At 44.7% G+C, this 24,199-nt stretch overlaps 2 protein-coding genes across 3 annotated transcripts in view; one reads left to right on the forward strand and one right to left on the reverse strand.

Annotated features, from left to right (window-relative positions):
• The window catches only part of LAMB3 (laminin subunit beta 3), a 122,900-nt gene that overhangs the window by 67,940 nt on the left and 30,761 nt on the right, over nucleotides 1-24,199 (reverse strand). The gene's annotated exons all lie outside the window — the stretch shown is intronic.
• Nucleotides 9,797-11,088, forward strand: G0S2 (G0/G1 switch 2). Its single transcript, XM_035122667.2, has 2 exons — nucleotides 9,797-9,937; nucleotides 10,372-11,088. The coding sequence occupies exon 2, from the start codon at nucleotides 10,410-10,412 to the stop codon at nucleotides 10,722-10,724; it is 315 nt and encodes a 104-aa protein (XP_034978558.2). The 5' UTR covers nucleotides 9,797-9,937; nucleotides 10,372-10,409; the 3' UTR covers nucleotides 10,725-11,088.

Below are 24,199 nucleotides of genomic sequence, written 5' to 3' on the forward strand. Positions count from 1 at the left end.
TTCTAACTTTAGCTTGAATGTAAGATCACTGGTGTTGAAAGCAGACTCTACACTAGGACACCCAAGGGCCACATGAGGCAGTGGGGAGGCCAGAGACAAGACCAAAGGGTACACATCACCCACAGGTTGCCCACATCTCCAAGACTACATCAGCATGCTGAACCAGATTTAGAATACACATTTGATTTTGAACATTACAAGTAAGGAAACATTACCAAAGAACTTGCTATTTATTTTTATTACTTTGCTCAGAGGTTCATTAAACAAAAATATTTTCTAAACAGAACGCAGTTTCAGAGAGAAAAGTACAGTAAGTGCATTTAGACCACTTGTTGTTTAGTCGTTTAGTCGTGTCCGACTCTTCATGACCCCATGGACCATAGCACGCCAGGCACTCCTGTCTTGCACTGCCTCCCGCAGTTTGGTCAAACTCATGTTCGTAGCTTCGAGAACACTGTCCAACCATCTCGTCCTCTGTCGTCCCCTTCTCCTAGTGCCCTCAATCTTTCCCAACATCAGGGTCTTTTCCAAGGATTCTTCTCTTCTCATGAGGTGGCCAAAGTATTGGAGCCTCAGCTTCACGATCTGTCCTTCCAGGGAGCACTCAGGGCTGATTTCCTTAAGAATGGAGCTGATTTCCTTAAGAATGGGGCTGATTTCCTTAAGAATTTAGACCACTATGTGTGATAAACACACGTTTACTACTCTGTGAATGCTATATGTAAAATGTAGTTGAGCAAAGAAGGGTTTCCACTGTTTCCACTGTGACAGGGCAGTTTTAAGGATTTCACATAGTAAACCTTGTAAGATCAGTGTCTTATCTTTCTCATGACTTAAAGCCGCCCTCCCAATTATTGCTAAATTCTGAGTCATTCATACCCTGCGCACCCAAACTGCACGTAGCAAAAGGAGTTCCCACTTCCTCACATACATGTGTGTTTTGACACAAGTTACCGGTACGTCTAGGACTGGGCATTACTCAACAGGCTGAGTGTAGAGAAATGACTTCCAATAACTGACTACAAACTCTACGTATGAGCTCCCTTTAATTCTTCAGCATCTTATCCTCACAGCAGTCAAGCTGTGTTTCAAAGAAGCCTGAGACTTGCTCAATAAGAAATACTAGTGGTGGCAGGCAAATTCCCCTGAAAGGCAACTTGATACTCACTTCCCCTGCAATGTGGTGTTCCCTGTAAGTATGCTTGGTGCATTTTAGGCAATGATGAGGTCCAAGGAATCTGGCCCAGGTTTTATGTGCACCCTACAACAAACCACAGTCTTCTGTTATGCCCAGAGGTTCCCTGGCAAAGCACATTAATGCAGAAAGCAGGACTGGAGCTATAGCAGGTGGCAATCTTCAGGCAGGTGCCAAGGGCGCCATGCTGCTGACACCACAGCCTTCAGCCACCTGTTCCACAGTTGACAATTTTAGACCAAGCACACTCATGACTCTTGCGATACTAAGGGTAGTAGACTAGTGGAGTTTAAATTTAGCCGAAGCCAATAATTAAATATCCTACACCAAATCTGTAATTCAACAGAGGGGAGATTAGCCTCCAAGCACAATGAAGCATTTGGAACACAGGATGGAACAGAAAAAAAATTGCCTTAGTGTTTCTGTAGATTCAAGGTGAGCGTCTGTCCAAATCTGATCCCCATATAATAACTGTGCTAGGGGTTTAGCTTTAAACACTTCCAAGTGCTGGTGGTATATGATTGCCACCTTTTATATGGAAAAAGCGGGTCAGAATCTTGGCGCTTTGAGACGCTTTTCCCTTTTGGTATTTCTGATGTGATCCCCATGACCCTGTTGACTGGGGGGGGGGGAGGCAGAGGTATTTAAAGACTTTAACTTGTTCGATCAACTGATTATCCATATACCATCTATGGGCCCTATAGTTTCTGGGAAACACCATGACTTTAGTTTAGTTTCTTGTAATTCACGGCCAGCTGTTCTCTTTGGCAGCATCCTAAGAACGCCATCATCAATCTTTTTAGGCCCACTTTTGTTTGAGATAGAAGTACCGCATCATCTGCATATGATAATATAGATCTCTATATTATTGGCTTTTGTGTTCAATTTAGGGGCATGATACTCTGGGGATGTTAAACTCTGGACAATATCATTCATATATAAATTAAACAGTACGGGAGCTAGGATACAACCTTGCTTAACTCCCTTTGTTATTGACCTCAATTATAGATACTGGAAAACAGTCTGGTAAGTTTTCCAAATAATCTGTTTTTTGGTTGACCTCATCATTCTACCCATGATATCGAGTGAATGATAATATTACATCCATTCATTGGGTCTGATAGTACACACTGGAACATTACAAGCATTCTCCAGCAGGCCTGATATTGTATGCCAGAAGATGCAGCTAAAACTGCAAAAAAAAAAATTAGCAGGGGCAATTAGAATAAGATCTATTATTTGATTATTGATGTAAACCTCCAGAATGTATTTTGTATAGTTAAGTTTTTACCTCTATCTTCAGTACATTTTATTTTATTTTATTTTTTATTGTATTGCTATGGCTAATGGCTTATGCAAAGAAAGATTATTCTGACTCTCTGTTCCACAGTTCTGAGTGCCATGTGGTTGCCACAGCAACTGCCTACAATGCTCCAAAGAGGTGCTGTGTCATTCCGGGACATTGTGGGCAATTACAATAGCAGCCATCTGACCACCCTCAGTCTCCTTATCCTCTGATAAGCGCACCCCTATGGTTGGTGCAAATACACAGGAGGTGATTAGATGCCAGCCCAGCCACCAGTTATTGTAGTAGCCTGGCAGAAATGGTTCTCTGAACCCTGCAAGTTGAAAACCATTCCTATAGGTTATGTCCTGAACTCTGTGACTCAAATGATTATCTGTATCTGGTCCAGTATTTGATACTAATGCAAAGTGTCTCTTTTATGCTTATTCCTATTAACTATCCATGTTAAAAATCCATATAAGGGTCTGACTGGAAGAGAAAAAACGCATCATGACTCAACAGGGCCTCTTCCAACTCCACAATTCTATGATTCTATGATCAATAAATCTCATGTATTAAGGTGCCTCCTAAACATTAAGGGATTTCATGTGCAGGTATATAATACAGAAACGGGCCTAAATGGGCTCTCAGATTCTATGAAACACATGAGGACCAACCTAGATAAAATGTAGGAAATATGTGAACAGATCCCCAAATGTTTCTGTTTTTCTTAAAATGAGCCTTCTGAAGAGTAAGGGTGGTACCTCTGGTTAAGAACTTAATTCGTTCCGGAGGTCCGTTCTTAACCTGAAACTGTTCTTAACCTGAAGCACCGCTTTAGCTAATGGGGGCCTCCTGCTGCCGCCGTGCCGCCGGAGCACGATTTCTGTTCTCATCCTGAAGCAAAGTTCTTAACCTGAGGTACTATTTCTGGGTTAGCGGAGCTCATAACCTGAAGCGTTTGTAACCTGAAGCATTTGTAACCCGAGGTACCACTGTAACAGCTCCAAAGCTGGCCCTAGGATAAGGCAGAGCAAGGCAGCAGATTTTGTTTGTCACAAAGGGGAAGCGATTTGCTGTTTGTTTATTATTATTTATTACATTTGTTGGTCGCTCTGTTTTGCCCAAGGCACTCCAAAGCAACATAGAAACAAACAGAGAACCCACATAGATACATTGAAACTTCAGGGACACTGAAATCCTCTCGCCCACAAATGCCTGGTTATACAGGAACGTTTTTGAATTCTTGTTGCAGAAGACACAAATCCATCACATAGAGATGCATTTGCCTGGACGAACCTGAGCAAGACCCCTGGCCATCCAACTGGCTATTACCAGCTAGGGTGCATGGGTGTCAAGGAAGCTGGCCACATTATCACAACGCTGGCCATAATCGTCACACCTCATAAACTGAGTTCAATAACATAAAATGTGAGAAGGTGCTGCATTGGACGCCTTGCCTGGAGTTACAATTCTGGAACATCCAACACACTATGGAGCTGGGAGATTTCATGCTCAAAGTGCTATGCTCCAGGAGCCCACCCACCACTTTTGGTATGACCCAGCAAAGGCAATGAAGTGCCTTTGAAGCTTTCACTGTCAATTGGTAAACAAAAATATGTAACCTAACGTGTGTCCAGACACCTTCAGAGTGAGTTTTCCACTACCTGCACTCTAGCATGCTTCACTGTCTGCAGCTCCTCAGTAGAACAAGGAGCAATGTGGGCTCTGCAGCAACGAAGAGAACCCTTGGGAGCCATTTTACAGTGAAACATGGAGCACCTAGTCTGTCTCCTGGGAAATTACCCAGAGCATCTGGAAATTCCCCAGAGCATCTACCAGATTCCATTAGTCTCTAGGGGTGGACCATCCAAATCAGTTCCCCACTCCTGGGGCCTTTGGGTGGAAATAGTGTGAAACCAATGGCTATTTCTCACATTCAAGTATTTAAAATGTGCATGCAAAAAGTTGGAATACGGATGCAACAACCATATGTTTTACAAGATGTGCAACACAGATACATGCAACTGGTGGCCAGGACTGGCTTTGGTTCTCTACCCTTGCAGCTGGATAATGTGTGAAACAGAGAACTCCTCCTAAGGTAGAACAGGCTGCAATCAACCCTTTAAATTCCAGGTTGCTTACATTGGTTCCCAGACACAGATGAAACATTTTGCAGCATGTAAACAGCTTTCTGGTCTGACTGCTTGATTAAACAAAAAACAAAAAACATCTCTTATCTTGGGCTCCAATTTGGCACCAAAGGTTATCGCCGATTAAAGTATATTTTCCTCTCTGTGGACTGAAAAGTGAGCATTAGCACAGAAGATAACTTCCAGGGATAGGAAATTAGGTAGGGAAAGTTTGAAGACAATATAATTAGTGTCAGACAGGTGGTTTAGAGATGTAACCCATCTGATGTGGCAAAGCCCATGCTCATTCTTTAAGAACGTCTGTTCAAGGAGAAAGGATTTTTCTATATATGCCTGTTCCTTAGGTACCCCGATGCTTTACTGTCTGAGAATAGCAAGGTAGAAACACTCTCCCAAGTAGTAAGTTAGACATCCCAAGCACATTGCTGGGCACTCAAACTGATAAGAGGCAGAGTGCCCAGCTAAGTCCTGTGAGGCTAGCAAGGAAATCTTGTTTTGAAATCAGATCCTTGTCTCAACCGCAGGAAAAATATCTGGGTGTACAAGCACAACTGAAAACAGTGCAAGCAGTTGAGGGCAAAGAGCAAGCACAAGACCAGGGCACACTGAATGCTGGGAACTGTGCTCACTTTTTACCTAGCCACAACATACTGCATTTGGGTTAGAAGTGGACTGGCTATCTGAGACAGTGATCAAAGGGATTCAGTGCTTCCTCCTTCACTTGCTATTTAGTTTTTAAAATCCATCCACACAATGTTAACTGCATCTTTCCCAGTTTGGCCCTTAAAACAAATACTGACAGTCACATCAGGAGGAAAAAAAACAATAATTGTGAGAAAATGCCTTGTGCCAGTATTGGAACTGATCATGCATCTGTCCCATCCTCCAGAGACAAAATATAGAACGTATTTACTTCCGGTATTTATGTGAAATGGGTTAATAGCAGCTTAAGGTTAGAGAATGCATTACCAAAGTTTATGTAACCTGCTTTATGCTGCTGATGCAATGCTCATTTGGAGACGGAGGTGAAGAAGTGTGAAAGTGGCAGGGAGAGATTCACTATCTCCTTCACAGAATGTTTGTCCCTTCCATTTCTGACTTGCTGCTAGGGGACAGTTGGTTCCTACATGGTTTCATTACACTAGATGAGCCCATTGCATAAGGAAAGTTTTGTAGAAAGGGGAAAGGAAATATTGGGATGCAGCATTATTTTAGTTTGTTGTTGTTTAGTCATTTAGTCTTCGTGACCCCATGGACCAGAGCACGCCAGGCACTCCTGTCTTCCATTGCCTCCCGCAGTTTGGTCAAAATTAGTTTAATTTTAGTTTAAATCCCTGTTAATTGTTTCACTGCTGCGTTCTTTTTCAGATATAGTAGTTTTGCCGGGAGGGGATATTTTATAAATGTGGGTCTGTACCTATGTCTGTATTCAGATTTAAAACACATCTCCCTCTACATCTCCAACTGATCAAATTCAATCTGCTTAGGAACAAGAATTTTTAGAATGCTTCTGGAGAAAAGGAATAACTAAACACTTCAGTCAGATCTCTCCAAAACATGAAGAAAAGTGTGCATGCACACGAAAACTCATACCTATGACAAACTTAGTTGGTCTCTAAGGTGCTACTGGAAGGATTTTATATTTTTTATTATGAAGAAAAGATGATGCAGTAAAGAGGACATCAGACAGAGTAAAATTGTTTGAAACTTCACAGCTGCACGAGTCTCTTAATCTCAGGGTCATGGGTCTGAGCCTCACGTTGGACAAAAGATTCCTGCATTGCCAGGGGTTGCACTAGATGAGCCGTGTGGTCCCGTCCAACTCTACAATTATATATACTGTATTGGCAAAAAACCAATGAAATGGAAAGATGGTTAGGCAACCCAATTCTATGGATTGGCTAAAAAAAGGTGTCTGCACATGTAATAATTTGTTGGATTTCTTAGTGTGTTTCAGCCACTATACAAAATCTTTCCCTCTTATACATTGAGTGTTCACACTTGCTCCTCATTGGGTCTTATGGACACACAAAATGATGGAACAGGAAGTGGTGCAATAGGATCATGGGGCACATCCACAATGTACATTTAAAGCATATTTGGGTGGATCACCCAAAGAATTCTGAGATCTGTAGTTAACTGCCTCACAGAGCTACAATTCCCAGGGGGGAATGGGTTTAACTGCTTGACATGGAAGTGATCCTTCCTTTAATCACTTTCCAGAATGGAAAGACCATAACCACCAGTCCTACATCACCCAAGGTTTAGCTTGAACCAGAATTAGAACTCACCATGGCTTGCACTTGAAAATTTGCTTTCAGTGCCAGATCTCATCCCTAGAATATGTGGAGTAATAAAACATGACTTCTGAACATGAGAATAGTGATTTTCTTCCACCACTGAGGAAGCCCAGCCAACTGCTGTCACACATGTGGGGTTAAGGAGGAGGATTCTCAGATCATAAACTGTAGCCTGATTCCCCTAATCTCATTTTAGAAGTGAATCGCTGCCTGCAAACTATTAACAACTTCCAGAATCATTTGTGAATCACTATTGTGTCTAAACTCTTTGAGAACACTGGACATCCGCAGTGGGCAGAAGATAGATTGGGGTCTGCAGGTACATTGCTGGATGACTTGCAGTGGATCAGCAAGGGTTTTTAACACCCAACAGCTTAACAAATGCAAAAGGTGGGTGACGTTTTGCTGCTCAAACCTTGATTTGTATTAGCTCAGATGTAGATTTGTACCTGTAAATACAGAAAATATCGGTATATAGCTCATGGGGTACAATAAACAAATGGTTTTATCACCTGAACACTATTTTGCACCTGATTCTACAACTCCACACACCCAAAAAGAGATATTGTGTTGCACCTGGCACCAGTTGGTGGACCTCAGCATATTTCTAAAAACATGAAGTCTGTCCACACTAGCTGATGTGATGACCCTTCCAGGCATACAATGCATGGAAGTTGGGGGCTGTGGGACCCCCATGTTATCGGCCGTCCTCCACACTTTCATTTGGAAAGCCTAAACCAAACTCTATCCTTCACTGATTCACTTTTTTCAACCCTTCCTTATCTGGATATAGCAACAAGGTCTTTGCTGCAATGAGAGACACTTTTGCAACAGACTGCATGCATTCGCAACCCCTTATTATCCAAACAGACAACACAGCTAGTGGGTGAGAGGTGAGAGGGAGGCACAAAGGCTTGCGCAAGTGCCCAGCGGCTTTAGGGACAGAAATAGAACACAGATCCCAAAAGGCCCAAACCATGCCCTGTGTACAGAAGAGCAATTTCTCCAAACCATTCTCAAAGCTGGCTAGAACCTAAACGCTGCTAACATGGGTTGCTTGCCTTTCCCCTTTAATAAAAAACACGAGTCAAGCACTAGAGGAAGGGGCTGGAAGGATCTGCTCAGAGGTGGCTGGTCCCCACTGCTGGGTTCTGAAGGTAGTTGTTGGGCCTTAACATAAAGAACCTATATACAGCCAGTGTGGCATAGTGTGACAAGCTTTGGTCCCATCTGCACTACACAAAGAAGACAATGTTATACCACTCTCCCAAAGAATCATGGGAACTGTAGCTTATTAAGGGTGCTGAGAGTTGTTATTCCCCACAGAGAGCTACAGTTCCCAGAGTACAGGGACTGGTTGTGAAATGACTCAAGAGTTGTAGCTCTGTGAGGAAAATAGGGGTCTCCTAACCACTCTCAGCAGTGAGTTAAACCACTGAGCCTAGGGCTTGCCGATCAGAAGGTCGGCAGTTCGAATCCCTGCAACAGGGTGAGCTCTCATTGTTCGGTCCCAGCTCTTGCCCACCTAGCAGTTCGAAAGCATGTCAAAGTGCAAGTAAATAGGTACCACTCCAATGGGAAGGTAAACGGCATTTCTGTGCGCTGCTCTGGTTCGCCAGAAGCGACTTAGTCATGCTGGCCACATGACCCAGAAGCTGTACGCTGGCTCCCTCGGCGAGTACTGTAAAGCGAGATGAGCGCCGCAACCCCAGAGTTGTCCATGTGGACCTAATGGTCAGGGGTTCCTTTACCTTTACCTTTAAACACGCTCAGCATCCTTTAACAAACTCCAGTTCCCAAGATTCTTGCGGGGTGGGAAGTGGGAGCCATGACTGTTTAAAGTTGTATAATACTGCTTTAAATGTATAGTGCAGATGGGGCACAGGTTCAAATCCCCGCTCAGCCATGAAGCTCACTGGGTGAACTTGGGCCAGTTACTCTCTCTCAGCCTAACATACCTCACAGGGTTGCTGTGAAGATAAAAAGTGGGGGCAAGCAGTGGAACTCCTTGAGTGAAAGGTAGGGTACAAGAGAAACACACCCACCCATATATAGGTCCCTTAAAACTCTACAATTCTATGATATATAGAAACTAGGTATCTAAACTATGGCAGAGTCTGCAGGCTCAGCAAAACCAGGGTTCAAAGCTTTGCCTATCCACAAAGCTACCCCGGGGGTCCTTAGAGGAGCCACTATCCCACTGCATTGACTGGGGTTGATGGGAGGTGCAGCCCAGCAACAACTGGAGGGGGGCACTTGGTTGCTGTTGGATGCAGCATGTGTTACCTCCTCTTAAACCATTGCGCTTGGGGGCCGGTTAATAACCCCAATCACTCAACTGAGCAAAACAAAGCAAACGAGGAGACATATAAGCCAAGTCACCGGTTAAGCCTCCTTGCAAAGCCTTCATGCCCTTTAGCGCAAGGCTGTTTTATTAGAGTGGGGGGAGTGAAGGTCATCCTAACACTGGCACCCGCGCACGTCTCCGCCTGCTTATTCCCTGGCTGCGCAAAATGACCCTCTCGACCTTTGCAAAAAGAAAAGAAAAGATCCCGCCTGAGGGCCCGCCGTTTGCTACGTGACACACAACTACACCCTGGCGCAGGAGACGGGCTGATTGGGCGGCTTTGGCCGGCCTCCCCCTTCCCGTCTCCTTGCCCGGGTCACTGGCAGCTGGCGCCCACCCCGGCCCTGCGCCTTGCCAGCTCGCGCGTCCCGGGAGGGTCCGGTCCCCTAAGCCCGCCGTGTGCTCGCGGCGTGCTCGGCGCATGGGCAGCCCCCTTGGCCCTCCGCCTGCCTGGGCGACCTCTAGCAAGCTGAGTTGGGCCAGGGGCGGGGCTTCGCCCAGCGTGGGGGAATATAAAGGCCCGGGCCGCGCGCTTGCAAAGGCAACAGCTGAGCAGCGCCGAGTGCCTGGTCGGATCTAAAGAGCAGAGAGAAAAAGCACCGCTGTTGCTTAAACAAGAGATCTATCGAGGCAAAGATTGACAGCTCTGTGATTCTGGTGAGTACAGCGGATTTCTGTTTTCTGAAAGCAAAACCAGGATGTTAAACGACAGGCGCTGAGATAGGTCGGTGGCTGGCGGCTCAGTTCACCTAGATCCAGTTTGGGATGAGGTTGTGCAGAGCGCGATTTGAATTCCTCGAATTAAAGGTTGCAAGCGTGGGGCTGCATGGGGGGTGGGGGGGTGGGAATTATCCGAGCTCCCATGCTGTTTGCATTGGTAAGCCTTGCGCATGCGTCCTGCAGTGAGACAGGTAGATAATCTGAATTGCATTGTAATTGCAGAGATAATGTGGCCATTGTAAGTTGCACTTCTGTAAGTGCTGTCGGCTTCTTCAAAATAAGATCAGCTTGTGGGATTTTTTTTGGCGGGGAGAGGAGGCATCCTTTGAACTGCAGCTTATGTCCTTTCTGTTTTCTGCTTTGCTCTGCAGGTCTCTGTGACTCGCTGTGTCTACTCCCCTAGCTAACCATGGAGACGATGCAGGAGCTGATTCCCTTTGCCAAAGAGATGCTGAGCCAGAAACCCAACGGGAAGATGGTCAAGCTGTACATGCTGGGCAGCGTGCTGACGTTCTTTGGTGTGGTCATTGGCCTGGTGGAGACGGTCTGCAGCCCTTTTGCCTGTGAGGAGAGGCAGGAGGAGGAGAGGGAGAAGGAGGAGAGACCTGCCACCCCCCTGACAAAAGAGGAGGTTGTGCCTCAGAAACAGGAGGGTATAACACTGGAAAAAGGCAAGCAGGTGCTAGCAGTGAGAAATTTGGTGAACCGGCAGCATGCATCCTAAAAGCACGCCTGGCGCCTGCAAGAGCATGGTGATCTGAAATGCACAGGACATTCCTTGCCCCATTCCTTCTTGACAGTGCAGTTTCCAGAAGGCAAGAGAACTGTTACTTGTATGTGAGACCCCAGATGCAAACGGACTCTATACCTAAAACCAAGACAGTTTTATTTTGCTGCCATGCAGCAGTTTTAACTACACAGCCATTTCAATCTACGTACCTGTTCTTTAGGTATGGATATGTGAAGCTTGTAGCATCTTGTACCCGCCTTTGTGTGGGGTGGTTCTTTTTATATTATTGTTATTATTATGATAACTATGCATACAATTTACATACATTTTCATTTTAAATAAACTATTTTATACCTGACACTATCGGCTTTGGTCATCTTGCATTGGTGGGGGATCTTTCATCATCATTTCCTGGGTTTTGTAGAACTTAGTTTTATGAAAGTACGCTTAGGGTTGGGGCAATTGGTCTGCGTTCCTGAGCACTCTTGACTGAGGGGGGAAATGGTGTCCACTGTCACTGAAGCAATGAGGCATTGCCAAGGGAAAATATGTTTGGGGCTGAGTTTAAGTGTCTGAATTCTGAAACCTTTCATCAGAATACAGGAACATTTGGCTGGTAACTACAAGAAGAATGTGGAATTTGGGGCCTTCCATAGGGCATCAAACTCAAAACTCTCATAAGCCCAGCTGGCCTAGCAATATATGGTGGGGGGGAAGCACATGTTTTCCATCCCTGTACTAGGGAACCTGAATATATCAGGAGGGGGAAATGAAGATGTCCCAATAGCCCAGGGTTGCCATATTTCAAAAAGTAGAAATCCAGATGCAAAAAGTTGTTGAGCTTTTCTTGGTAAAGTTGTTGAGCATTTTGGGGGAAATCACACTTCCGGGTTCTGTTTCCAAAAACCCACACATTTTGCTGATTTTTAAAAATTGAAACAATTAATACAATGTTTAAAAATCATAAAATATTTGGTGTTTCAAATTCACTAGATCATCTGTGCCTTTCCCAGCCTGGAAACTTCATTAGGCAGTTCCTCCTTGCTCCGTGCTTTGTCATCTTTTGGCTTTAGCACGTAGCTTGCTACAAAGGAATCCTCTGGACTCTGGATGACACCAGCCTTTTGATCATCCATAACATCCAGTCTGAGAAGGGGATGTGCTCACAGTTCTGGAGTCTGAATGTGAGGCCCACTGGTTGTTCTGAGGCCCGCTGCTGACTGTAGCCCAATGGGGTCAAAACTCCCATGTGACACATTTGTACGGCTTGGTCAGAGAGAGATAATCCACCCTGTGTCCTTCTAATAAAGTTTGTCTTCCCCTCCACCAAAAAAAGAACACTGAGGTCCAGCTCCAAGGGCCTTCTGGCGGTTCCCTCACTGCAAGAAGTGAGGTTACAGGGAACCAGGCAGAGGACCTTCTCGGTAGTGGCGCCCGCCCTGTGGAATGCCCAGCCATCAAATGTCAAGGAAATAAACAACTATCTGACTTTTAGAAGACATCTGAAGGCAGCCCTGTTTAGAGAAGTTTTTAATGTTTTAAGTTTTATTCTCTTTTTAAAGTTCTGTTGAAAGCCACCCAGAGTGGCTGGGGAAACCCAGGCAGATGGGCAGGGTAGAAATAATAAACTATTATTAAATTTTTATTATTAAAAATGAGGTGTCAGTACTCAGATACTGATAAAAGTGCCATCTGTGCCAGTAAAAAATGGAGGCCATGGGCAGCAAAAAAAGCGGTGCTGGTACACTCTACCAGTGAGTACTGTCACATACACAAACAAGTTTTGGGATTTCTATAGCCTCTCTGTGCCCAGTCAAATGTAATGGCTGGCGCTCTCAGAGGATAGTTAAGAGCCCACTTTGTCAATGAACAGATTTTATAGAATTAATAAAGTCACAGGTCGTGATGCTACTATAATATTTAAACAGTGATGGGCCACTTTTTCCTGCCGAGGGCCACATTCATTTGGGGATACTCTGTCAAGGAAGGGGTGCATACCAATGGTGGGTAGAGGCAGGTCAAATGATGGTCTGTATCAATTAGTTGAAAACAACCCTGCTTCAGTTTCCAGACAGACCTGCATAGGACTGGGAATTCTATCAGAAGTAAACCCCACTGATGGGATTACTCTCAAATGTGTAGACAGAGGATTTATTTTATTTTTAGCACAAGAGACCAATATAGCTACTGTAACTACTTTCTGACTTCACTATAACAATAGTTACTATTGTTACCAGGATAATTGTCACTACAAAAACATCCCAAATCAACTTACAATGTTAAAAAAAAATACTAAATTGCAATACATCAAAAGATTTACAATATTCTTAACTAAAAGTGTCCAGCTTGCAATAACATAAAAACACATCATGCCACATCCAGTTAAAAGATGAATGCTGTGTACTAATACATGCTGCACACCAGTGCTATTTTTCTAGAAAAAGAGGTGCCATGTTCTCTTAGAATAGCAGCAGCAACAGACAACACGGTGATGTTGGCGAAACAATGAAAAGGTAAACCACCGTGAGGTGCAAATATATGCATAAACAACCTTCACATATACAAGGAGATTCAAAAATGTGTGCAAAATATCATGTTCGAAGTCATAAAAGTCCAGAATAACGTGCAATAATCAAGTCCGACAATAAAGTGCTATGATGTATCATGCGTTCTTATCTCTTCCCATATGTTCTTATCTCATCCGACGGGTGGCCAGCTTCTTGCCCGTTTCACAGGAATGGTTTCCTCAGGGGGCGGACACTTTCAAAGGTTCATGTGTGAAGGCTTAACAAGACTGCCAAAGCTCACAATTCTCAAAGATTGGTCAATTGATTAATTGACTTCGAACATGAGATTTTGCACACATTTTTGAATCTCCTTGTATATGTGAAGGTTGTTTATACATATATTTGCACCTCACGGTGGTTTACCTTTTCATTGTTTCACATGTTCTCTTAGAATGGCAACGGCGCCCAACTGAAAGATGCTGGAAGTTCCAGTGAGTTCCAGCTGAGGAAAAAAGCCCTGCGCCACTCACATTAAACCTGTCAAGTTGTTATAAGGCAGCTAGGGGAAGAAACTTCTCTTCCCCAGGCCATACAACCAGGAAAGGGAAAAGGAATTTTTTTTAAATTAAAAAAAACCCTATCTTTTCTTTTTGTGAAATAAAATACTGCCCCTTCCAGTTCTGAAAAATGCATAGAAAGGAGGCACGGGTGAGTGGGGGGCGGGGGCGGGGGCTCTTTTAAAAGCTATGGTAAATAAAGAAGAAATGAACAGGAATGAAGGAGCTCTCCAGGGGATGGAGGAAGGGAGCAGCCTCAGGTGGTTCTGGAAGTCACATGAAATGAGGTTGGAAGCTGCTGCCTTCAGGTTGCGGGTTACCCACCTGTGTTTTAAAAGGAGTGTGTATAAAGAACCTGTTTGTTCAGCTGAAACAAATAGCATATTTCTGGTTCACTGCTCCCTTTGGGGTCAAGTTGTCCTTTACAGTTCTTTAGTCGGAGACGACTAAACGACAACAAAAAGCCATCATGGAGTTTCCACAAGCAGCTACACTGTAGTGCAAAAAAATTGAGAGGCGTGGTTTAGATTAGGGTGCCATAGGCTGAATCTTATCACTACAGGTGTCTGGAGAAGCCAAGAGGTTAGAGAGGGAGAGGCTCTGTTTTCTCCTTTTAAAGCAGCAACAACAATAACCTTCTAATGCCCTAGGAAATGATTGACGGAGGGGGGGGGAGCTACTGTACTGCCTATGGCTCAGGGATGGGTGAGAAGTAGCACTGGGAGGCAGTGGTGAGTCCTTTTTCTGAAACAGGAGGAGCAACAGAGGGACCTGCCTTTTATTTTGGTGAGAGTGTCTTGTGGAATCAGAGCTGCTGATTAAGAAAAGCCTCCACACAACCTTGTTGCCATCAAAATGCCAACCCGTACTTCAGTTTAAATTTAATCCCGATTATTTTCTTACCATGGGAGATTTGATCAGTAAACACAGCCTGTTCTACACGTCCAGTCAGTGTGGAAGGTGATCAGTGCATTATTTGGGGTGGGCAATTTGTCATATGTATGGTCACTATCACCGCTCTCGTTTCTTCCTTACCAGAGCACAACCTAACCATTTTGTTTCCAGCAGCCGATATTATAAGACTATGACTTTCCACCAATTGCCGCACGCTAAAGGCATGCTCAAATTTCAGCAACCCTGTTTGGAGTAGTTGTTCTGCCGTAATCACAATCCATATATCAGGCTTTTAAAAAAATAGTTCAGAGATTTCTCACAACACCTCTTTATCACTCTTAGACAATCCTTAATCAGGAAAATATCACTCTTGCACAAGACCTCAGTATTAAAAATAAAAACCAAATGGAAATGGATATTATAATCCCACCCCCCCAAAAAACACTTTCTTGCAAAAATTAGAATAAATGCTTTGTTATATGTCCTGCTCCTGTAATGGCAAAACCCACACAAGTTTCCCTGTCCTGGGAAATCTTAGGATGACAGCCAAGAGCTCCCATTTGAGAAAGCACTTTGTTCCCACCAAGTCTTTCAGTGCTCATTTCCTCAGGCAGTCAAGATCCAAGATAATTGCATTCCCTAGCAGCTAGCATACAAATGAGAACAAACCTTACCCAGGATAAAATTGCAATTGCCTTCCTCAAATAAAGTTGGGAGCAAGATTGGAGTTCAGTTAGCTTTGCAGCTCTCAAAGGGTCCCATGCCCTAAAAGGCATGTTGCAATTGCCGCCGCCCGCAGACACAGCACCCAGTACAGTAAATTAAAAACAAGGCAGATATTTCAAAAAATGTAATTAAGTTACTGATCCCATCTGTTCTGGCTGCAAGTTGGTGGAAGTTGATTCAGAGACCCAAACATTCACACACCACCCAGACTGACTTTAAGTTTAAGGGTGTGTCTGCTTTTATGGGATGTGGGGGCACTTCACTTCCCCCCTAATCACCCCAAAATGAGCCTATGTTGGTCCCCTGCCCATCTCTCTGACAAACAAGGAAGACAGAGGACAATGGATTTCAAATAAGGAGAGCAACAGAAAACACTACAAATATATTTTGAAGCATTTAAGACTGCATTCCTAAATACACTTACTAGCGAGTTGCTGGCATTCATCTGTCTCTGGAGACAATGGAGAAGTGTGCCTCTGGGGGTGAAGTCAAACTATTGGAAGGTTGCAGCACCTGCCATGGCTATAGCAACTAATAAGGGAGAGACATGTTTTGTTGCAGCTGGGGCAGATGAAGGCAACAGGTTGTGCTACTAGGGAGTAAGGTTCATAAAACATGATGAGGTGCACTTCTGGGTAAAGATGCATAGAACTGCACTGTAAAGCTTGTGATTCAGAAATGGCAGAAGTACCATTTCAACTGGATTTTATAGCTCTGATATGACTCTTCCAGTGGAGCAAGAAAACCTGTTTAATAATGTGAAATGCTGTGCCCATGGCTGAAATGCCATTGATACCTGTGTATGTTTTTAAAGTCAATGTTTGTTTCTTTACTGGCATGAGATTTTCAAATGGAAACTCAGGATTCCTGCACCTTTAATGGTTATGTAAAAGAAGGATTTCAGCAGTTGTGGCATGTCGTGCAGCTTCTAAAGGCACAAGAGTCTTTTCCTCTTTTGAATCTGGCCAGCCCACTGGGGATTAGTTAAAACACTCTGCATGGAGAGTGTCCAGCAAGGAAGCTATGAAAAAAGAGTTATGAGGTCGTGGTGACTTTCAAACAAATATGGGAAAATGAGTCTGACCTCTCTTCCAGCACTCTGGGGTGACAAGTGGCTGGCCCAATTCCATGCTTGATTTAAGTGCTAAGAAAAGGACCCTTCCATCAAGTGTTCAGCCAGCCTGCCAACTTCATGCTTCTGGGCCTGGAGAATGTGATCTCCAGGGAGCATAATTAGGGAGACTGCCAACACAACATGGTCTCCTTTGCACACAGAGACTCACAAACAACTGCTGGTTTTTAATTTTTGCTTTCGCATGTTAACACTGGCAGCTGAGGTCTTAAATGCTGGGTTAAGAAGATCAGTTCAAAGGGAATACCACCCCCCCCAAAAAAACCCCCACACAATCCATAATGAAAGATCCAGAGAGAAATGCACCTCTTAGACTGAAGGGTAGAATTGATACATATTTTTCAGGAAAGGACCATGATACCAAGTGAGCAGGGCCCCACTTTCTGTCTGTGGAGCTTTCCTGCAAAATCCATGTAAATTTTTCATTCTGCATGTCATTCTTCATGGGTAGTCTTATGTTGCTGCTACAATTTCTTTTCCAAGGATGCTTCTAGTCCAAAATTCTGCATTGATCATTTGAATTATATATACATACATGCTAAATTTCTATAATTTGTTCTGTTTCTGCAAAGACAACACAGGGTGCTGAACTCCCATCCTCTAGTCCAGGCATCCCCAAACTTCGGCCCTCCAGATGTTTTGGACTACAATTCCCATCATCCCTGACCACTGGTCCTGTTAGCTAGGGATCATGGGAGTTGTAGGCCAAAACATCTGGAGGGCCGCAGTTTGGGGTTGCCTGCTCTAGTCCCTAGTAGTTCTGCTCTTTCCAACCCAGCCATCTGGCACCTGAAACCTCACTATGCATTGTACCATTTGGTGCTAGAAACCTGATTTTTAAAAGACAGCATGTTATACATAATATGTTTCAACATCTGCATATTTGGGTTCAAAATGTTTGAGGAACAAGTCATCTACAGGAATTTGTACTACTTATGTGACTTCAAGCTGGCTAACTGGTACGGGGCAGTGATGAATGGTAGGAAACCAGAGTCCCTACTGCTTAATGTAGTGTAAAGAGGTAATAGTGTAAACAATAATTTAATAATGCAACTTGCTTTGGTTTCACTGATATTAGAAGTTGAACGATGATTCAAACCTTGTACAGTGGTACCTCGAGTTACAAATGCTTCGGGTTACAAACTCCGCTAACCTGGAAGAGTTACCTCGAGTTGAGAACTTTGCCCCAGGATGAGAACGGAAATTGTGTCGTGCAACGCAGCGGCAGCAAGAGGCCCCATTAGCGAAAACACGCCTCTAGTTAAGAACAGTTTCAGGTTAAGAACGGACCTCCGGGACGAATTAAGTTCGTAACTAGAGGTACCACTGTATATCTGTATTCACCAAAGCTTATGATCTCCAGAGAATTCCAATATTTCAGCCATGACGTCCAAAATTAGTTTAGTACTTTGGAACCAGCTTCCAAACTCCAAAGTATGCATTTGTATGTACGGTATGTATGTATGTATGTATGTATGTATGAATGACATGACATTTGACTGACTGAAATCACACAGTGAAAAAGCTTTCAAATTTTAAAAGAGGAGAAACAGAAGTAGAGACAAATAGATGTGAAAAAATCTGTGAAAGAGTGGAATGTAGCAATGTTACTATGGATTTTTTTGCCACCACAACTTTTGCAGGGGGGGTGTGCAAAAATTGGATACAGTAGTAGTAATTTATTGTCAAGTGATGATCCATCAACACAGTATGTCATATCTGCTCCAGTGAAAATGCCCAACTGCAGAGTATCATATTTCACCTCCTAGAAGACACATTAGCTATTAAACCTTGTTTCCACTGAGCAAGGCTAGTGATGTAGAATGTAGCAATAAAAAGACATGTAAATGAGAAAACCCACTCTCTCACCCCTGCCACCTTACTCAAAAGCAACACTGGACTTGGCTAATGCTTGACTGGGCAGAGCTTCAGCTAATGGATATTTTCAACTTCACACACTTATAAATGGCAATTTGATTCTCGTCAGGATGAATGGGACAGAGCATTGCAGCTTGTACCGTTTTGGAAGCAGTTGTGCAATGTCATCGTTTATAAGCTTAATGCAAAGAGATATGTGTAACTGTTGGAATAGCACCCAGGTGGCTCAGGCAGCTAGAATAGACAGGATTATGTTAGTCCTTCCGTCCAGCACTGTTTCTGCCTCCTGACCTGTTGTAATCTCAGAGGTCAACACTCTCATAATATTACCGAAAGAGGTCAACCCATCCAGCTTACTTCGTCAATGTGGCATTTAATAACCAGACTAATGGGGAAAGTGTTGGAGAGCAAATTGTGTTTGGGGGCGGGATCCTTGATACAATAATATGTGCAAAGTTTTCAAGCATTTCAACTTCCTTCCTATAAAATCTGCATTGTTTTTTAAAACTAATAAAAAGATGTGGGCAGGGCCGGTGCTAGGGTTTTTTGCACCCTAGGCGAGATCACCTTCTGATGCCCACCCACCCCCCCGGCCAATCATATTTCAAACACAGGGTGCCGGCCCCCCAGCGGCGCCCCCACTGGCAGCCTCCCCCCTCCCTGCACACTGCCAGATGGCCAGTGGGGCGCAACCAGCCACCAAGCCCCACGGCTCCGCCGCCACCCCGATTTGCGCATGCCCCCCTCCCCAACCCTCCTCAACCTGCCCCCCCTTTGATTTGACCTTAAAAGCTGCCACTCAGAAACTAATCTTTTAACAAAAAAATAAAACCAATGGGTTTACATATGCCTAACTCTGCATCAAACTGGAATATAAGCATCATGGATCTAATACAGAAAGCTTTTAGATGGTACAACTATAGGTGAAGACCAGCAGCACAGCGTCAGTTGTAGGCCACTGGGATCCCCACCAAAGCGCCTCTGTTGCTGCTGCGCCCGTCTCGAAGTTTGGCCAGCAGCTCTGGCTCCTCAGGCAGCAGCCGCCGCCCGCACCAGCAAGCAGCACCGCTCTCTTGGAGCCGCCGCCGCCGAGCCCGCCTCTCTGCTTAGCGTGGGGAAGAGGAGGTGGCGAGGCGTGGGGGGTGGGGTGGGGGAGCGATGCAGGGCTCTCGAGCGTTTCAGGGAGGGCAACATCCTGGGTGGTGCTGCTGCTGCTGGCACGTCAGGGTGGTGGTGGCGGCACCCCCCTTATCACTAGGCAGGGTGGTGCTGGGGTGCCCGGGCTGAGGGAGGAGTTTCTGGACAAAGCGGGGGCAGGGGGCAGCTTGCAGCGCCGGCCAAGTAAGGGGAAGAGGGGCCGGTGGTGCGGCAGGAGGGGCGCTTGTCAATGCAGGGGGCACAGCGGGGCCAGTGAAGTCCTGCACGGTGCAAGGGATTGTGGGGGTGCGCGGAGCGGTCCAGGCAGAGAGAAAGAGAGAGAGAGAGATATTGTGGTTCTGCAGAGAGGAGACATTCCTAGACAGCCGGGTGGGTGGCCGCCAGTCTCGCTTTAGAGCGGGGACGCGGAGGGGAAAGACGGCCAGGTGGCGCTGGGGACTGGAGAGTTAGGACCAGAGGAGCCAACTCCTAGCAGCCGAGGATCCCTTCGGTCCTCCCAATAAATGAGGGGTCCGCGCGCGCCCCTCCCCAAGTTGATGAGCATTGCTATTCAAATACTGTAGTATGTGTGTTTGGGTGGGTTTCTTTAACTAAGAGACTCGAGTGCTAAAATCCACGGGTTAGGGGGCGCAAATTACTTGCCTTGCCCCGGGTGCTGACAACCCACGCTACACCACTGCCGAGGTACCACTGTATTTTTTTATATACCCCGCCCATCTGGGTGGGTTGTCCCAGCCACTCTGGGCGGCTTCCAACCTAGAGATATATAATGATGCTGCCAGGTGTTCCTCCACAAACAGGGAGCCACTGCAGAGAAGGCCCTTTCTCGTGTTGCCATCCTCCACACCTCTCGTGGAGGTGGCACATGAGGAAGGGCCTCAGATGATGAGCAGAGGGTCTGGGATGGTTCATATAGGGAGATGGTTCATATAGGGAGAGACAGTCCTTGAAGTATTGCGGCCCAGAGCCATTTAAGGCTTTATAGGTCAAAATCAACACTTTGAATTGGGCCTGGAAACTAACTGGATGGATGGAGGTCCCAGCTGTGTCCAGGTGGGTGGAAAGGGGCTGTTTGTGATGGCAGGCAGAAATCCCCAAAATGGGTGTTTGGGCAGCAAGGTGCTAGTGAATTTGGATCCACTGCCCCCCACCCCAAGGAGTCTAATCTTTGAACCACTCAACTACACTGTGGACCACCCCCCCCAAAAAAAAGATCTGATCTTTGAAACACTCAACTACACTGTGGACCACCCCCCAAAAAAGATCTGATCTTTGAAACACTCAACTACACTGAGCTCCCCTCCCTAACAAGCTATCAGCAATGCTAACAGCTCTGTGAAAATCTGAGGGTGGCTGTGATCACTGGCGGCCTCCCACATGCCGCAGATGAAGACTCTGGAGATAAGCACCTTGTCTTACTAGCCACTACAAGGAGTCAAGATTGAACAGAAGCCAGCTGGACAGCACCCAGACCAGGGTGGCTAAGGAGATCCAGGAAGTGGAGGGGCAGTTAGAGAGCTTGGATTGTGAACAACAGAGAACACTGCACTGGCCTCCCCACTACCTTGTCCCTCTCCTTCCCTCCCAGTAAGCAGCAGTGACACTCAACTACACTGCTGAGTAGTTAGTGTTGTGGTTCCACATCACTAGGTGAGCCCCTTCTGCTTAAATCAGGGGTGTCCAAACTTTTTTCAGAGGGCCAGATTTGATGAACATGTGTGAGGGCCAACCAAAGGGCCAACCTTTTTTTAGGATTGAAGTTGTTGAGCCTTTTTTTCCAGCATTTTACCCCAGGAAATAAACTACCACAGGGGCCGGATTAAACTAACCAGCAATAATAAATGAAAATTGCTTAATTTGGAGTTAAAAATGGACCCAGTGCGAGGGGAATTGAGGAAGTCTACAATGTTAATTAAAATGTTTTATTTGATATGTTTTTCTTTTTTATGTTTTTATTCCTGTTTTTTTTAAAAAAATTGTCTTTGTGAATTTTTGTAATTTAGAATGTTAGAAAATCAATAAATATTTTTTTTGGGGGGGGGAACTGACCGGTGGGCCTGATTAGGTCCCCGAAACAGACTTTGTACATGCCTGGCTTAAATCATAGCACCCTCATGGTGGAACAAAATGGTGTTAGCTTCTGCCGCCCTGGTCTATTTACATGGAGAGCAATATGCTTGCAAAAGCGTCCAGTGTTACTCAGTGTGACACTTGCCCAATGAACAACTTTCCTAACATGATGAAAGTGCATTCCAGTCCCTATAGTAGAATCTTACCCCCTCCAAAGAGCAGCGGTGGGCATTGGCTTGCTTTTCTAGATGCCTAAATGATTGTTTGATGGCGTCAATTGAACCGTTCATAAAGAATTCCTGGTGGTATTTGGTAGCTTGGGAGAAGGATCCGTTTGTTGCTCGTGGTCTCGGAAACACGTGTACTTGAAAAAGCAAAATCAGCTTCCCAAGGTTTGAAAGCAGCTTTGAAGAGTTCCTAAGAGGTCGCAGTAGAATTGTAAAAACATGTGTAAGGGGAAGGTCTGGATGCACTTGAGGCAGTCATCTTGCTGGTGCTAAGCAGGTTTGGAGCTGGCCTGTGCTAGCATGGGAGAGCTTCTGGAAACCCCATCTGTGCCACCTCAGGGCCCATGGTAGAAGAAAAGTAAGATAAAAAATAAAAGAAACATTTGGATCCCAGGACTTGATTATTATGCGGATAGTGTCATTATAGGTTTTAGTCACTAGGTGGCACAGAATTTCTTTGTATCTGGCTGGTGTCAGAAATTTCCTGTGCCTCTCCTGTTCTTCTTGTTTAAGGTGGAGTCGAGTATGTGAGCCCAAGGCTGTGGTACATAGTATCATTGTGACTTCCAAACAAGTTGCACACTGCAATGACATGTAATGTGTTTTGTGCTAGATGCTGCAAGGAAAATAGAGGAGAGCCACGCAGTGGAAACAGTTCCCTGTCTTTTAGGCTGTTCAGAACCTAAAGCTGTCAGACTTCCAGTGAAATTTAAAGCATCCCAAATCTGAGACCCAAACGGGAACGTGCTCTCGAGCTTCCTTTACCATGACATGGAAGCAAAATCAACTTGCCTAGCATGTTAAGAGCCAGTTTCAACTGCACCCTTTCCCTGCAGCTGATGCAAAATGTGAAATGAGAAGAAAGAGACAGGTTTGATATACTGCTTTCTGCCTGTTGAAAGTGGTTGAAATATACATGTATCTTAAACTGTGTGGTATGCTTAAAAAGATCTTTTGGATCAGTGACTCACTCTGCGTGAAATCCAGAAACAGGCACTGCCAAAATCTTGTCGATAAGATCTACAGCTACAGTCCTTAATGCACTTACTGTAAAATAGTTTGACTGAAAATGGTTTGAATATTCGAGTGAGAAATGGAGTTCTATGCAGCCTTTGCCAACTTGATGCTTTCTAGTAGTTTTTGAAATATATTTAAAAAATTTAAAAATTGTCGAGTAGCACCTTAGAGACCAAGTAAATTTGCTCTTGGTATAAGCTTTTGTGTGAATGCACACGGTATAAGCTTTCGTGTGCATAAAGAAGTGTGCATGCATACAAAAGCTTATACCAAGAACAAATTTACTTGGTCTCTAAGGTGCTACTTGACAATATATATATATATTTCAACTGCATCAGACGAACATGGCTACCTACCTGAATCTAGCAGTTTTTGATTATCCAGCCAGCATAGGCTGTGGTTGATGGGCATTGTAATCTCACTGAGTTTGGAACTCCTTGCTTCAGTAGCGACTTCTTCATGATGCTTTTTTCAAGGGCACCTTGATGTATCTTTTGTCCCAACTGTCTGGACTAGATCTTGGGGTTTTTCCTCATGTTTGACTATGTTTCCCAGCTCAATTCAGAAGATGTTTGTGAAGCATAAAGGAAGCAGCAGGCGTAGTGTGTAGCATACATGTGAGCAGATGTTAGAGGACCAATTACTTAGTGAAACTTTCCTCTTTTCATTTGATGATAGGCCAAGGAGTGCCCAGGGAGCCGGGTCTTTAACAGCCAGAGACCTCAAGACAGTCATTGTATTCTTCATACCTTTGCTCGCTCTTTATGGTCTCTGTACATGTGTGGCAGAGCCTTGTTCCATGTCAGAAAGGAAATGAGACCTGCTAAGTTTCAACACCCTTGAAGCTGCTAATGAAAGGATATTTACATCAGAGATAAAAATTATGCACCAAGCTAATGGAATCCACTGTTGGTTTGTCAGTCTTTCTGACAAGCAGTTTCTGCAACTCATAATCTAATCAATACAGACTCTGTGAGAGTTTTCTGCTTTGTTTTTTTCTGTTACTTCAGCAGAAGTTGTTCTTCCTTATGTCTAGTAAACATATTCCTGCCGTCTGGTGCAACAGAAACCAAGTGCGATAGATATCTTGCCAAGATGTTGGGACAAATCATTCTTTGGAAATAAAAAAGCTCATGCAGGCTATTAAGAGGTCCTCCTGTGAAGGGTCTTGTTCTGGAGATTCTGTCTTGAGATTTGGAAGAACTTCTTGATGGTACATGCTGTTCGCCAATAGAACAGACTGTGTCAGAATATAGTGAACTTTTCCTCATTAGCTGCTTTTAAGTAGAGGCTGGGAGGGCCC

Source organism: Zootoca vivipara, chromosome 7 (genome assembly GCF_963506605.1).
Source record: "Zootoca vivipara chromosome 7, rZooViv1.1, whole genome shotgun sequence".
NCBI classification, from domain to species: domain Eukaryota; kingdom Metazoa; phylum Chordata; class Lepidosauria; order Squamata; family Lacertidae; genus Zootoca; species Zootoca vivipara.